At 42.1% G+C, this 16,595-nt stretch overlaps 1 protein-coding gene across 9 annotated transcripts in view; it reads left to right on the top strand.

Annotated features, from left to right (window-relative positions):
* The window catches only part of LOC132394341 (glypican-5-like), an 855,183-nt gene that overhangs the window by 120,908 nt on the left and 717,680 nt on the right, over positions 1–16,595 (top strand). For all 9 annotated transcript variants that reach the window (XM_059970368.1, XM_059970369.1, XM_059970371.1 and 6 more), the window contains exon 4: positions 4,718–4,848. In XM_059970368.1, coding sequence (XP_059826351.1) covers positions 4,718–4,848 — 131 coding nt within the window. The remainder of the gene's footprint in view (positions 1–4,717; positions 4,849–16,595) is intronic.

The raw sequence follows: 16,595 nt of genomic DNA, 5'->3' as shown, positions 1-16,595 counted from the left end.
GCAATCACTTGCTTTCTCTCTCCATAGTGAGAGAGAGTTTGTTGCCGATTATCAAGTCAGAGAAACTTGAAATAAAGCAACGCTGCGTTCTGTAAAATCAAAACAGCAAGCTGTTGGTCTCCCCTCTCGCTGTGGCAGAAATAGTACTCATCTCTTGCTTGTTACTGAGCGAGAGAGCCCATGGATAAGCAGTGGATTCTGATGGACTCTAAATCATGGACTATTTGGGGGCTTTGCTATTGCTTGTGTGCTGGGTGGTGGGGACGGATGCTTTTGCTGGGGGAGGTGGAGGAGGGAAGGTTGATACTTTGCTGTCGCTTGGGAGGGTGGGGGAGGGGGCTTGGGGTTCTAACATTTTTTCTGTCATTCATTGTTTGGAGTTTTTTCTATTTTGTGGATGTCTGCAGAAAGTAAGAATTTTAGGTTATATACTGTATACATTCTCTGATAATAAATAGAACCATTGAGCAGTTATTGCAAGACTTTCCGTAAGCAGGATGCATCTTTGGAATGTGACTATACAGATGCTGTTTGAGCCTTCCCCTTTGCTTCGCTGTTGCTTTGGGAAACACTTTGTGCAGTACTTCTCTGTTTTCACAGCATGCACTGTTGTGTCTGCACTGTGCAGCTTCTTAGCTAGTGCTCGTGGCGTCTCTGCTGCCCTGCACGTATTCACTGCCTTTGCCAGCATCAAATCTTTTTCATGCAGCAGTCTTTCTCCGAGTCTATTTTCTGGAATTCCACAAACTATTCTGTGTCTAACTAGTGGGTTTGTCAAATCTCCAAATTTGCAGGCATTACTCATTATGTCAAGCTCAGCTAAGTACTTGTCAAAATAACACCTTGTTTCTGGTCACAGGAATACATCTTATATCTCCCAAATATGATGTTTCAACTTGAGTCAAAATACTCCCGAATTTTGTCATCAGAGTGTCCACTGAAAAGCTGTCTTATCAACTTGAAAGCTGTTTTCAATGTCCAAAACATCTTCGCCACTTACATGCAGAAAAATATTTCAATTTTTCATCAGTCCCTGCTGCTCCTCGAGCAGCTAAATATATATTGAATTGGTGTTTAAAGCGTTTCCAGTTATCAGTTAGATTGCTGGTAAACTGCATAGGTGTGAGAGGACTTTGCTTGATGGGAACTCTCAGCCTCTTACCTGAATCTCTCTGGGTGAATCCAGTAACTGCTGAGCTTTGGGACAATGTTCTCTTTCGCCTCACTGGCCAGCTTCTCCACCACAACTAGCGTACTTGCTGCTAGCACCTTTCATAATCATGCAATCTCATTCTCAGTCATGCACAGTTATTTATTTACTCTGTGTTTAGACCTTACAATGTCTTCTCACACCATGTTATGTCATGGGTTTACATTGGAACATTTTGTTACTGAACTGCTGTTCAACCCTGTGTGTGCACAAACAGGTCACCATTGTAGCCTCTAGCTCTGGGTGAACCCCTTGCATAGCCCACTGGGAATTGAAGTTCATTTTTTATGCACCTATAATAACACACACCCTGCTTTGTCAACAGTACCTACCTCCCCACCTATCTTTGTATTCTCCACATGCTTGTTCACTAAACCATCAAATCCATCATCATTCATTGACATGTAAGTTGAAAAGAAGGAGGCCCAGCACCAACCACTGTGGGTGGTCACCACTAGTCATTGGCAGCCAAGCAGGAAAGGATTCCTTTATTCCCACTCTTTGCTTATCTAACCATAGCCTAATCACAGGACAATTAACAATGACCAATTAACCTACAAACTTTATCTGTCCAAAAGCTATTTGAAGGATGAGACAGACCTCCAGAAGTTTTGTTAGTATCTCATAACTTTGTTCGTTATAAAAGGCTTGGGTGGCATTGGCTCAGACTAAGTCTGCTACTAAGACTAATTTTGAAAGGTATTTGTAAGATATCTGCTGCCTAAATTTTAGAGTAGTGGTCGCCAACCCGTCGATCGCGATTGACTAGTCGATCTTTGAGACTTTCCCAGTAGATCCCGAAAAAAAAAGAAAAATAAATACTGTTGAGAGATTGTTTCCGGGTTGCAGGGTTTTAGTTCTGTTCTTTCTGCCCAGTGCGCATGTGTGTAACTCCCCCAGCACTATGCTGTGTAATGCAGTGGTCCCCAACCACCGGGCCGGGAGGAAGCAATATGAGTCAGTTGCACCATTTCTCATTCCCTATCAGTCCACTGTTGAACTTGAATGCACTCGAGGTCATCAGTCGCCTAAACGCAGTGATACCCTCACGCCAGGGATCACTGGTTGGCCTCGGGCGGCTGGCTGGAAGTGCCGTCACTATTGGCCTGGAGCGCTGCCTCTAAATCTGTTCCACACACCAAATGTTCACGGGGAACCTGGTTTTAAAATATTCACAGACAACCTAATTTGGGCTCAGTGTTTCGTAAGTATCAGAGTAACTACCTCACTGCGATCTACTGAAACAAACTTCTGTTGGCCGATAGATCAAATGGGGGGGGGGGGCAGGCGGGCCCGCTCCCTGTTACACTCCTTGCTCGTTCGATCGCTTTCTTCGGACTGCGGCCGCCACCCCCCTGGTACGGGGACCACCGGCCCTGATCTTGTCCTTTCACCCGACTCACAAGCAACGGCACCTGGCCAAGGCGGCGGGCAGGCGGGAGGCTGGAGTTCGGGCCGAGAGGCTGTCCGAGGCAATGAAGCCCTCAAAACTGCTTCGGTACCTTGAGTCCACCCTGCACTTAAAGACAGATGTGTTGAGTTTTGTCAGCAGCGTGGGACAGAAGTTAAGTGCCTAGAGCCGCGAAATAGAATAGACATAAGGAGCCTGCTTCGAGTATCACTGTATTCCCGTCGCGATTAAACCCCCCCGTTGGCCGGTCCGCAAGAATATAGTCAATATTAAACCAGTCTGCAGTGCATATAAGGGTGGGTACCCCTGGCGTTCATACATTATTTCTACTTCCGGGTTGTGGGGTTTTACTTCTGGTCTTTTCTGCCCTGGTGCGCATGCGTGTAACTAATTGCTCTGGGGTCGATCTTGCTTTGAACTAAGGCCGAGGTAGGGGATCTTAGGTTTAAAAAGATTGGTGACCACTATTTTAGAGCAATTTTTTTTTCCTCTGCTCCAACATCAGACTCATGATCTCCCTCAAAGATATTCACACTTGCTGCAGATTCTCAGCAATTATGCTTGTTACTCTTCCTGTTGTTCCTGATCCAGATTATACAGGGCATTTGGATGGCTATATTAATGTTCTCATAGATATTTCTAATGAAGTTTTTTTTTTAAAGAATCCTTTCTTTCAGTAGTCTTCTAATATTTTTGAATTGACAGACATTCAGAAACATTCCTACCATTATCTGTAAGGAGTTTGTATGTTTTCCCATGATATTGTGGGTTTCCTCCAGGGGCTCCGGTTTTCTCCACAATTCAAAGTTGTATTGGTTGATTGGTTAATTGGTCATTATCCTATAATTAGGCTAGGATTAAATTGGGTTGCTGGGCAGCATGGCTCGAAGAGCCAGAAAGGCCTATTCTGAGCTGTATCTCAGTCAGTCAATTAATAAATAAATAAACAAGCTAATAAACAATCCAAGTTCCTCTCAGGTTTGACAGAAACAATGCCAACTAGCATGGCTTAGCCAGTTATCCCAAGTTTTCCTAGCTGCTTTATCGGTCATTCAAGTGACACCATTAATACCTCTTGATTGTGAAGGCCTTGCCACTTTGGATTGTGATGGCATTGGATAATAATTCAACATAGAAGACTTGGAAAAGTTAAGATTTTACTTGGCATGACAGACTAAAACTTCTCCAGATCCACCATTATTGAATTGTTCTCCAGAGGACAAGTGGGTGCTCATGACTGGTGGCAAGTTGTGACCCACCACTTATAAGTCCATCTCATATGACCACTTCTGGTTACATATCATGTGTAGAATTCAAATTGCCATTTGATCAGAACAATATAGTAGTCAAATATAATACTTATTTCAGAAAAAAATGTGGAATAATGAATCGAACTGATGCTTCTCTCAATGAAAATCAATAAAAATTGCAGATGTGGAAATCCAAAATATAAACAAAATGTGCAGCAGCTTGGCCAGCATCTCTGTGGAGAGGAAGAAATTTGACATTCCAGGTTGATGATTTTTTTGTCAGAGTACTGGTGAAATCCTCAACCTGGCAACAGACTATCAGCCCCATTTGATAGATACTGCAGTTTGACTGCATGCAGTCTCTTTTTGAAAGTCAATGGATTGGGCATTTCACCACTGAGGTGTTACTTGATGACCTGGAGAAATATAAACTACACCATAGATATATTTTGAGAGAATTAGAACTATTAATGATAGTAATGCATTTATTGCTTCAACACAGTACTTCTATACAACACTGTTTCTGTATTTGGTTACACATACTTTCATTTCCTTGGGCAGTTCTAGCTGAATTTAAAATAGCAGAAGGTTTTAATCATGAGTATTTCTAAAACACTGTAATATGTTTTCAAAAGTAAGCACATATTTGTTTCCCTTTTATAAAATTAGCCTGTGGTAATGCCTCTACTATATGTTCTCAATATGTAAGTTTCAATGGCTTCATTGAAGTAATCTGGTAGTAAGAACTAAACAAAATAATCGGCATTTAATTTTACGAATGGCTTTTAATGTTCAGACCGTGTTTTAATAATTTCAAGTTCATTATATTTACTTTTCTTTTAACAGGTAAATAGAGCTTGTGGACATCCTGTTAGAAAACCTGCACAATCTAGAGATCATCAGCCAGATCCTTATGATAAACATCGACTGAAATTCAATCATAAAGAAAATGAGGAGTCATTATCCAGCAGGCGGAAGTAAGATCCAGTGTTGAAACTTACACTTTCTTTTTATAACAAGTAGAACTGGAGGTTACTTAAATCCTTTAAGGTAATATAATTACAATATTTAAATAAATATTTTTAGTAGGCTCCAACTAACAGGGAGTATTAATTTTACCGGAGTGTCAAAGATGAACTGAAGAAAAGGAGCCTATAATCAGAATCAGAAGCACTTGACTGCCAGTATGTGAAACATACCAGAATTGATTGTAGTTTGGTGCCAAGCATTAAAAATCATAATAGACAACACAATAGCAACCAATAACTTTACAAGACAGTAGTGCAAACAGCCATAATCAATCAACAGATGGCAGAATGGTACATGTACAAATGTCAATAATCAAACAAGTAAATGTGAACATATAGAGACTCAATAATGTTCAACAGAGCAAAGAGAGCAGACCATTTAATGGATGTTGTGCAGGAATAGTTAGGGTATTACATCTGAGTGAGTTTTGTTGAGAAGTTGGGTAACTACAGGAAAGAATCTTTGGAGATGATGTTTAGTCCTGGTGGTGATAGACTCGTACTGTCTCCCTGAAGGGAATTTGGTGAATAGGTGATTACTAGGATGGGTTAAGTCAGCAGTAATTTTTTTTCAGCCATTTTCTTCGCTCTGGTGATGAACGGGTCTTTTAATGTCTGTAGCCGACAGCCGGCGATCTCTGCTGAGTGTACCATTGAGTGCAAACTGGATTTGGGGAGGAAGGAGGCACTGGGAAACCAAATGATGATGGAGATGGTCACAAGACTCTCAGTAATGCTGCAGAGTAAAAATTCCTCAGAATGTACCCTGAGATGTTAAGGTTCCTAAGCTGGCATAAGAAGAACAATCTCTGCTGGGCTTTCCAGATGATGAGCTTTTAACACTTCAGTATATTGGTAATGGTAATTCCTAGGAATCTGAGAGACTCAACCACAGACACAGATTGACTATTAATATGCATGCCAGAGTTTTGCGCGGGCTGGTGTAGATGCTTTGTTATCATCTTGCATGAATTGATTCTTGAACTACCTTTACGGAATAGTGAGTGGCACATGTAGTCTCTCTATTTAAGAAGGGAGGGGGACAGAAAATGCTGCCATCTTTGGTGGGCAAGTGCTTGAGCCTATGGTGAACAATGCAGTAATACTTTGAAAACAATCGTAGGATTGAGCAGAATCAAAATCATGCTTGCCTAGCCTAATCTGCAGGAGCTTTTGAGGATGTAAACAACTAGGATAGATACTCACTTTGAGTACTGTGAACAGTTTTGGACCCCTCATCTTAGAAAAGATGTGCTGGCATTCGAGAGCGACCAAAGGAGGTTCACAAGGATGATTCCAGGAATGAAACGGTTATCATATGAGGAATGTTTGATGGCTCTGGGTCTGTACTCTTTGGAATTCAGAAGGATGGGGGGTGGGGAATCTCATTGAAACAGTTTAAATGTTGTAAGACCTAGATGTGGAAAGGATGTTTCCCATGGTGGAAGAGTCTAGGACAGCAGGGCACAGCCACAGCATAGAGGGGCGCCTTCTCAAAACAGAGATGCGGAGAAATTTCTTTAGCCAGAGGGTGGTGAATTTGTGGAATTCATTGCCACATTCAGCTGTGGAGGCCAGGTTGTTGGGTGTATTTAAGGCAAGATTGATAGATTATTGATTGGACATGGCATCAAAGGTTACAGAGTGAAGGCTGTGAACTGGAGTTGAGGAGGAGATTTTAAGAAAAGAGTCAGCCATGATTGAATGGCGGAGCAGACTCGATGGGCCAGGTGGCCTAATTCTGCTCCTGTTTCATATGGTCTTCTAAGAGAACATCTATGATTGTGCTGTATTGGCATTTTCACAAGACTTTTGATAAGCTTCGATGCAGCAGGTTAGCTAGCAAGTCTAGAACACATGCTGCTGAGAGTAAACATTGGTATGATTGAGAACCGCTTTCCAACAGTGGTTGGTAAGATGTTGGGGCCTATTATTAAGGATGAGGTTTCTGGGTACTTGGAAGCAGTAGGCCAGATCAGCATGATTTCTTTAAGGGGAAATCTTGCCTGACAAATCTGTTGGAATTCTCTGAGGAAATAATGGAAAGGATAGACAAAGGAGAGTTTGATGGATGCTGTTTATTTGGATTTTTAGAAGGCCCTTGACAAGGTGCCACGCATGAGGCTGCTTAACAAGATAAAAACTAATTATTTTATAGGAAAGATACTGGCATTGATAGAAGATTGGCTGACTTATCACATTTTATTTCAATGATTTGGCTGAAGGAATTGATGGCTTTGTGGCCAATCTTGCAGACTATATGAAGATAGGTGGATGAACAGGTAATGTTGAGGAAGCAGGGTGTCAGCAAAAGAACTTAGACAGATTGGGAGAATGAGCAAAAAAGCATCAGGTGGAATATAGTGTAGGGAAGTGTATGGCCATGCACTTCGGTAGAAAGAATAAAGACTTGGGCTGTTTCTTAAATGTGAAGTTAATTCAAAAATTGGAGGTGCAAAGGGACTTGGGAGTCCTCATGCAGAATTTCCTAAAATTTAACTTGCAGGTTGAACCTGTGGTAAGGAAGGCAAATGCAATGTTGGCATTTATTTTGAGAGGACTAGAACACAAAAGCAAGGATACAATGCTTAGGAACAGATTTAGCTCCTTATCAAAGGAAAAATGTGTTGGCACTAGAGAAGATCCAGAGGAGGTTTATGAGAATGATCCCAGGAATGTAAGAGTTAACATATGAGGAGTATTTAATGCCTCTGGTTCTGTATTTGTCGGAGTTTAGAAGAATGAGGGCGGATCTTATTGAAACCTATCAAATATTGAAAGGTTTAGATCAAATGGATATGAAAAGGATGCTTCCTTTGCTGGGGGAGTCTAGGACCAGAGGGTACAGCTTCAAAATAGAGGGATCTCCATTTAGAAGCGAGATGAGGAAAAATTTCTTTAGCCTGGAGGTAGTGAATTTGTGGAATTTATTGCCACATACAACTATGTAGACCAAGTCATAGGGTATCCTTAAGGTGGAGGTTGACAGGTTCTTGATTAGTCACGGCGTCAGATTTTACGGGGAGAAGGCAGTGAATGGGTTTAGAGGGATAAATAAATCAGCCATGATGGAATGGTAGAGCAGATTTGATGGGCTCAGTGGCCTAATTTTGCTCCTGTAGTATGCCTTAACCAACTGTTATATACTGAACACACAGCAGGAAAATGGGGAAGTGTGTGAAGTGAATGCAAAGAGGCTTTCAAATGATTTTGACTAGTTAGGTGAGAAGCTAAGTGGAAGGCAGATGCTGTTTAGCATAGAGAAACATGGCATTATCCACTTTGATAATAAATGTACTGTGAACTTTTAGGACCAAAGTATGTATACATTACACAACTTTGAGAAACATCTCCTTACAAGAAGCCACAAAACAAATAAACACAAAAGAACCCATTTAAAAAAAAAGAAGACTGTCAAACACCCAGTGTGCAGTGAAAAAAAAGCATTGTGCAAACTATAAAAGCAAGCAAGTAATGTTCAAAAATGAAGTCCACGAAAGAGAGACCGCCCACAGACACGAAGCACAGACTCAGTTCAGTGCAGAGCTGAATGAATGTTGCAGAGCTGCAAGCTAAATCTGTCTGTCTATTGCCTCGACACCCTGACCTTTTCAATCTAGCCCAGCACTTAAACTTGTCTTTGAAACATCAGGTTTTGTTGCTTCGATTACACTCTTGGGCCTGGACACTGCTAACTCAATTCAGCTTGCACTGGACTTTCCCAATTCGCAGCATTTAAATTGATCAAACTTCAGGTCTCTCCTCACCTCGCTGCTTCCCCTCAGTTCTGCTGCATCAAACTCACCACCAAGTCCAACGAGAAGTTACATGCTCTTGTTTGCGGTGATAGTTTACCAGGAAATGGAAGTATTTAGTTGTTACCTTTGTTTCACCGTCCACCAGCAAATTGTCGCTGAGTTTCACAAGAGACATCCTAAACCAGAAGTGCAATCTATTATCTGAATAATGACAGATTGGGAAAAGAAGATTGGGGTGCCTTTGTGTGTTGGAATCACTGAAAGCACACCCAAAGTGCAGTAAGAATTATGAATGCAAATGGCCTTGATTTTAAAATGATTTGAGGACTGGAACACAAATGCTCTGCTATAGCTATATAGAGAGCTTGGAAGTCTTTGAGTTGTGTATACAGCTTAGATCTATTTTTCTGAGAAAGGATGTTCTTTTCATGGGGAGTGTGTAATAATTGTTTAGCAGACTGCTTTCTGGGAATAGACTGATGCATGGGTTGATTAAAATAATATTCAATAAATCTTAATGTGGGCATTTTGTGGAAATCTAACACTCAAACAGGGCTAGACAAACTTTATGCAAGGAAGGATGTTCCCGATGGCTGGAGAGTCTGAAACCTGTTTCATTCACAAAATAGACTGAAATCAGGAATTCACCCAGTGGTGAAATCATAGACCTCTTTCACTCAGAAGGTAGGATAGAAGAATGTGGGGGAGTGTGATGTAAGTCGTTAAATATTTTCAGGGACAAAGTAAATGTATTTCTTAATGCTAAAGGGACAAGGGGAGGGTAGGAACTCTACTGAAATGTATGTTCATCTATGCTTATGTTGAATGTGGAGCATACCCAAAGGAGCAACTCCTTCTGTTTTCTATGGCTATGAGAAGTGGTTATTAAACAGAAGGCAAGCTATGGGGAGAAAACCAGGGATCTTTTCTGTGATTGACAGTCTGTGAATAGTGTAGTACTGCACTATGTCCTTTGGGCATCAGCTGTTCACAAACTACCATAACAATTTGGAGCATGACAATGCTGTTGCTCAAGTGACCCTTGTCAATCCTGATGCCTGGTGCCAGGTGAATTTTGCACATTCTGCTTGTGACTATATGCTTTATTTTCTGGTGCCCTAGTTTCCCCCAGTCCTCCAAAGATGTGTGTTGGTAGATTAATTGGCTGCTCTTTGTGGCTGATAATTAATGGGAGTGAGGGCAGAATAAAGAGGAATTGGTGTATGATGGTCAGCCTGTACTCTCTGGTCTGAAGTGCCTTTTTACATTTTCTGTCTCTATGATTTGACAGAGGGGACAAAATATCATACTTCAAAGTTTGTTGATGATACAAAATGAGGTGGAATTGTGAGTAAGGAGGGGATTTGTAAAGGCCTGAAGGGGACTCAGACAAACTGAGCAAGTAGACAAGCATAACCCAAGTAAATACAAGATGATTAGTTGAAGTGGGCTTAGTTGCATATGAAAACTATCTCACTCCCTCACATTAACTTTCCTTTGATAAATGGTCAAGGATAAATAAATAAAATTAAAACCATTCAGCTTCACATCATCTGAAATATTTGAAAACCAAAAACCTGCTACACATAATCAAATGCCCAGGATGGAAATAAATACAGTAATTGCATTAATTCTGAAAATAATATTGACCAAGATTTCACAGACAGTTTAGAGCACAAGAATCAAGACAGATCAGGGTGCAGATGTGTGACCATTGGACAGTAATAGTGTTGTTGACTGTCGTCTTTAGCAACTCATCACGTGAGAGCAAAGGGCCGCTTCAGCGAGAAACCAGCTATTTATATGTATCTAGAAGTCTGAGATCCTCTGGTCACTCAATTTCAAAAGGCAGGTGACCAGATAGCAATGTTAAGGAAATAACATACCCCTAGTCTGTCCATTCAGAATAGATCTTGGCTGTAATTAGAATAAAATGATATTTTATACTGTGTAACTTTTGAAATTGGGCCAAATATCACATACTAGGAGCTACAGACAATACATATCTCACAAGCATTGGAACTAATAAGTGGTGTAACTGTCAGGGAACTCCCTTGAATACAGTGGATAAAGTACATCCAAATTGGCATTTGCATCAAAGATGTGAGCAGTGAGAAGGCTGTGCTGAATTTTAAAATCCAGCTGGGGGTTGCATTTTAAAGTTGTCTGGGGTAGAAAGGGGGCAGAGGAAAGAGTGCTAAAGGACAAGCAGAGAGTAGTCTGCGTAAGGAGAAGCAGTGGGCAGAAGCAAGTTCAGGAACAAAAAAAATGTAGTGGAGTAGGTGCATTCCACAATGCAGGAAAGGAATGTATAAATATATCCAGGTTTCTCCAAAAGGATCCCAAGAAGTAAGTGTTTCTGCAGGGAATGTTACAATTAAGGAAGAACCCAGTGGTTGGAACAGAATGTCTACCATGCCCAATGCTGCTGGCTAGGTCTGCTTGACTCATAATCATCTGGAAACCATGAAGCCATTCACACAGAAAGAATTAGTAAGTCAAATTATAATTGATAGATAGACAAGCCCGCAAAATTGACCAAAGACATGATGTCACATGACAGATCAATAAGCAGTCACATTTCTACACCCGTAAGTTTGCATGTGAAACCAGCCCGAAAATATGCCAGTGGTTTTCTGGTCAGTTCTGATCCGCACATTCCTGAAACCCCAGAATTGAGTGTTGGGCCGGACTCAATACTTTCAGCTGGGGAGTCTGCTTCAGTACGTTGTGAAGCTGACCCATCTTGTTCACCAGCTTGTTCTGGAATGAGGGATTCACTTGGCCACCCCCTGAAGTGGTCTAGTAGTCGGTGCCAGACACTACCAACCGCAAGAGCTGAAATAGCTTGGTGGCCCTCTTTCACCACAACTTCTCCTTTCACCTTAGGATTGTGGCAAACCTAAACTGAGCCTCCCACCTCAAAGTTGTGACATTCTGTATTTGAATCGTACGGGAGTTTCTTTGCCTTTTGTCTGTCTCTTACTCGATCTTTAGACTCCGGGCACAATAAATCCAATCGGGAAGGCAACCTGCGGCAGTTTGTGGGGTTATTCAGTACCGGAACAAAAACCGGTCAATCCTGATGTGTATGACCCCATTCAACTTTTGTATCCCTTGCTTGACAGTCTGAACAGCTCTTTCAGCCAAACGGTTCGATGATGGGTGATAAGGGGGTATGTGTTGCAATCGAACTCCATTGTCTTGCAGAAATAGTTTGAATTCCTCTCTTTTCAATGCAGGACCATTATCACAGTATTGGGGATTCCATGTATACAAAGTAGTGTGTGTAAAATGTTTGTCATTGTCCAGCTGGTTGAAGTCTTCACCTCTGGCCTCAATCCATTTAGAATGTGCATCAATGACTACGAGTGCTATATGACTATCCAGTGGACCTGCGTAGTCTAGGTATAAACGTCTCGACTACTTTGTTGGTCTTCGCCTTGGAACTATTGGTGTGGGAGCGTTTAAAGGTGGAGACTGCTGGCGTGGGTCGCACACACAAAACAAATTGCTCAATGCCTTCATCAATTTTTGGCCACCAAACGTAATTACAGCAACTCACACAAAATGCCGGTGGAACGCAGCAGGCCAGGAAGCATCTATAGGAAGAAGTACAGTCAACGTTTTGGGCCGAGACCCTTCATCAGGACTAACTGAAAGAAAAGATAGTAAGAGATTTGATAGTGGAAGGGGGAGGGGGTAATCCGAAATGATAGGAGAAGACAGGAGGGGGAGGGATAAAGCTGAGAGCTGGAAAGGTGATTGGCGAAAGGGATACAGAGCTGGAGAAGGGAAAGGATCATGGGACGGGAGGCCTAGGGAGAAAGAAAGGGGGAGGGGAGCACCAGAGGGAGATGGAGAACAGGCAAGGAGTGATTGTGAGAGGGGCAGAGAGAGAAAAAAAGGAGGGGAGGGAGGAATAATAAATAAATAAGGGGTGGGCTAAGAAGGGGAAGAGGGGCATTCATAGAAGTCAGAGAAATCTATGTTCATGCCATCAGGTTGGAGGCTACCCAGCCGGTATATAAGGTGTTGTTCCACCAACCTGAGTGTGGCTACATCTTGACAGTAGAAGAGGCCATGGATAGACGTATCAGAATGGGAATGGGACAAGGAATTAAAATGTGTGGCCACTGGGAGATCCTGCTTTCTCTGGCGGACAGAGCGTAGGTGTTCAGCAAAATGGTCTCCCAGTCTGCGTCAGGTCACACCAATATGTAGAAGACTGCACCAGGAGCACTGGACGCAGTATACCACACCAGCTGACTCACTGATGAAGTGTTGCCTCACCTAGAAGGACTTTCTGGGACCCTGAATGGTGGTGAGGGAGGAAGTGTAAGGGCAGGTGTAGCATTTGTTCCGCTTACAAGGATAAGTTCCAGGAAGGAGATTGGTGGGAAAGGATGGGGGGACAAATGGACAAGGGAATCACGTAGGAAGCGATTCCTGCGGAAAGCAGAAAGTGGGGGTAATAGGTGAGGACAAGGGGAACCCTATCCTAAGTGGGGTGGCGGGAGGATGGGGTGAGAGCATATGTGCGGGAAATGGGAGAGATGCGTTTGAGAGCAGAGTTGATGGTGGAAGAAGGGAAGCCCCTTTGTTTAAAAAAGGAAGACATCTCCTTCGTCCTGGAATGAAAAGCCTCATCCTGAGAGCAGATGCGGCGGAGACGGAGGAATTGCGAGGAGGGGATAGCATTTTTGCAAGAGACAGGGTGGGAAGAGGAATAGTCCAGGTAGCTTTGAGAGTCTGTAGGCTTATAGTAGATATCAGTAGATAAGCCGTCTCCAGAGATAGAGACGGAAAGATCAAGAAAGGGGAGGGAGGTGTCGGAAATGGACCAGGTAAATTTGAGGGCAGGGTGAAAGTTAGAGGCAAAGTTAATGAAGTCGACGAGCTCAGCATGCATGCAGGAGGCAGCGCCAATGCAGTCATCGATGTAGCGAAGGAAAAGAGGGGGACAGATACCTGTATAGGCTTGGAACATGGACTGTTCCACAAAGCTAACAAAAAGTCATGCATAGCTGGGACCCATACAGGTGCCCATGGCTACACCTTTCTTTGGTTTGGAGGAAGGGGGAGGAGCCAAAGGAGAAATGATTAAGAGTAAGGACTAATCCTGCTAGACGGAGGAGAGTGGTGGTAGAAGGGTACTGGATTCCGGAATCCAAAAAAGAGCCGAGGGCTTTGAGACCTTCCTGGTGGGGGATGAAGGTATATAGGGACTGGACGTCCATGGTGAAAATAAAGCAGTGGGGGCCAGGGAACTTAAAATCATTGAAAAAATTCAAAGCATAAGAATGTTCACCAACATTGGTGGGAATGGATTGAACGGTTGGGGGGGGGGAATAAAACAGTGTTGAGGTATGCAGAAATGAGTTTGGTGGGGCAGGGACAAGCTGAGACAATGGGTCTACCTGGACAGGCAGGTTTGTGGATCTTGGGTAGGAGGTCGAAATGGGAAGTGTGGGGTGTGGGAACTATGAGGTTGGTGGCAGTGGATGGGAAATCCCCAGAGCTGATAATGTTGGTGATGGTGTGGGAGACAGTGGCCTGGTGCTCCTTAGTGGGGTCATGATCGACGGATAAATACGAGGAAGTATCAGAGAGTTGTCGTTGTGTCTTGGCAAGGTAGAGGTCAGTACGCCAGACTACAACAGCGCTCCTCTTATCAGTGGGTTTTATAGTGAGGTTAGGATTGGTGTGGAGGGAGTGGAGAGCAGAGCATTAGGAAGGAGTGAGGTTGGAATTGGAACAAAGTGTGGTGAAATTTGTTGCTTGAATTTCCAGCATCTGCAGATTTCCTTGTGTAAATGTAATTCCAGGCTAGCTCCTTCATATGTGTTCTTGGATGTGCACAATGTAACTCTTCCAGGATAGGGGACCATAGTAGTGTAGGAATTACAATATGACTTCCCCACAGTACAATAACCATTGTAGATATTAAGCTCGTGTTGACATCAGGTATAGAGTAGCACAGTTTCGGGGATGCTAGTTGGCAATCCATTTTCTATGTACCTTTTCACTTGTGCCAACTTTATATCTCTCTCAGGTTATCCTTTTACCTGAGAAGTAGTCATTGGAGATGCTTTGACCCAGTCTACCCGTAGTACCAGTTCGTCTGGAAGTTATGACTCACAAGGATATTCATGTATCAAAAGGCACCTGTGGAGTCTCCTCTCGGCACCCCATTGAGTAAGACGCTTGTTGGCGTTACTCCTTTTTACAACTTACTTTCCACTGCTAGTTTTGTCTAAACTTTGAAGATCTATTACTTTTAGTGAAGGATTTATGATTTAATTACAATGGCTGGAACCCGAACTGGAATCGAATTAAGATGCGGCAAAATTGTTTCTGAAACTGAACAAACAAAGGAGGCAAACGAAGTCTCTACTTCAGAGAGAATGTTTTCTTTGGTGCAAGATATTAACACCAGGATCGGAATGGTGGATACTAAGATTGATAAACTGACGAGTGCTAATGAAAAGCTTGAAAAACCATCTCTGCTGTCCAGGAATCTTTGAGGAATCTGGAATTTCAACATCAAACGCTTAAAAAGGACAATAATAGAATTGGAAGAAAGCAGGAGACAGTGAATCAAGTGATTAAAGAATAAGAATTAAACATATCTACTATGGAAAAGAAAATTGTTGAGGTTTCTTTGGAATTATTAAGAATTAAGAAAAAACGATTGATCTGGAAAGCAGTAGTCATAGGATGAATTTACACATACTGGGCTTGTCTGAAAGCATGGAAACTGGTGAGCCACTAAAGTTTTTTATGAATATGCTATACTCACTTTTTCGTGAGATACTCGAAGCTCCTCCAATGATAGATAGAGCTCACCGAATCTTCTGCCCAAAGCCTTCGGTGGAGATGAAACCTTGCCTGGTGATTTTATGTTTGCATTACTTTGCTACTAAAGAAGCAATTCTTCGAGATGCTCGGAAGCGGGGGAAACTAATTTATAATGGAGTAGAGATTTGTATAGTTGAAGATTTTGCTCCAGAAGTTTATGCAGAAAGAATTAAATATCGGGAAGTGATGGCTGAACTTTATAAGAAGAACTGTCATCCCTCTTTGCGTTATCCAGCTCGTTTGAGAATCTCCCCGCCTAACGCTCACCCAAAATGGTTTGACTCCCCAGAAGAGGCTTGGAAATTTATAAAGAAGTTTAAGCCTGTCTTGCAAGTGACTTAAACACTTAATGCTTAGCTGGGAGTCATTTGTAGCTGGATTGCTGAAAGTTTAATCTATGTTTTATGTCTGCACAAACATTGTTTTGGCTGTTTTATTTTTTCCCTCTAGGATTTGTAAGAGTTTAACACTAGTCGTAACATTATTTGATTGGATCTATTTTTTTTGAATATATGATCAGTTTTCATTAAATGAATTTAAGATGGCTGCTGTTAACTATGTTCTAACCTCTGTTAGAATATCAAAATATTTGGAATTAGTTTATTTCTTTATCTGTTGTTGAGACTTCAGTTAGCAGTGTTAGCATATAACTTTTTAAAAAAGAGTCTGCCTATTGGAGACGGGTTTAGGGATTTTAGTTTAGCATGCTGTCCCCCTATTGGATGGTTTTCGGGCTTTGGGAGGAGAGGGGTGGGGCTATTAGTTTAGGCTTTTTCGTCTGGGCAGCCCTGAGAGGTTTTCCTGTCAATCATGTTTTTTTCTCTCTGATTGAATCCATAATTTGTTCTTCCCTGCAGGTTTGGTCTGTGCCAGCACACTAACTTATTTTATAAAATCTTAAAGCCTTATTATGGATGTTAATAAAATTAATATAATCTCTTGGAGCCTGAATGGCTTGAACCAACCTATTAAATGTAGAAAGATCTTTAAGAAATTAAAAACACTCCAAGCTGATATTATTTTTGCACAAGAGACCCATATCTGTAGGGAGGATGAAAACTGTTATTTTAAATTTTG

The sequence above is a fragment of the Hypanus sabinus genome, chromosome 5 (assembly GCF_030144855.1).
Source record: "Hypanus sabinus isolate sHypSab1 chromosome 5, sHypSab1.hap1, whole genome shotgun sequence".
NCBI lineage: Eukaryota > Metazoa > Chordata > Chondrichthyes > Myliobatiformes > Dasyatidae > Hypanus > Hypanus sabinus.
This window is presented reverse-complemented; position numbering and strand designations above follow the sequence as displayed.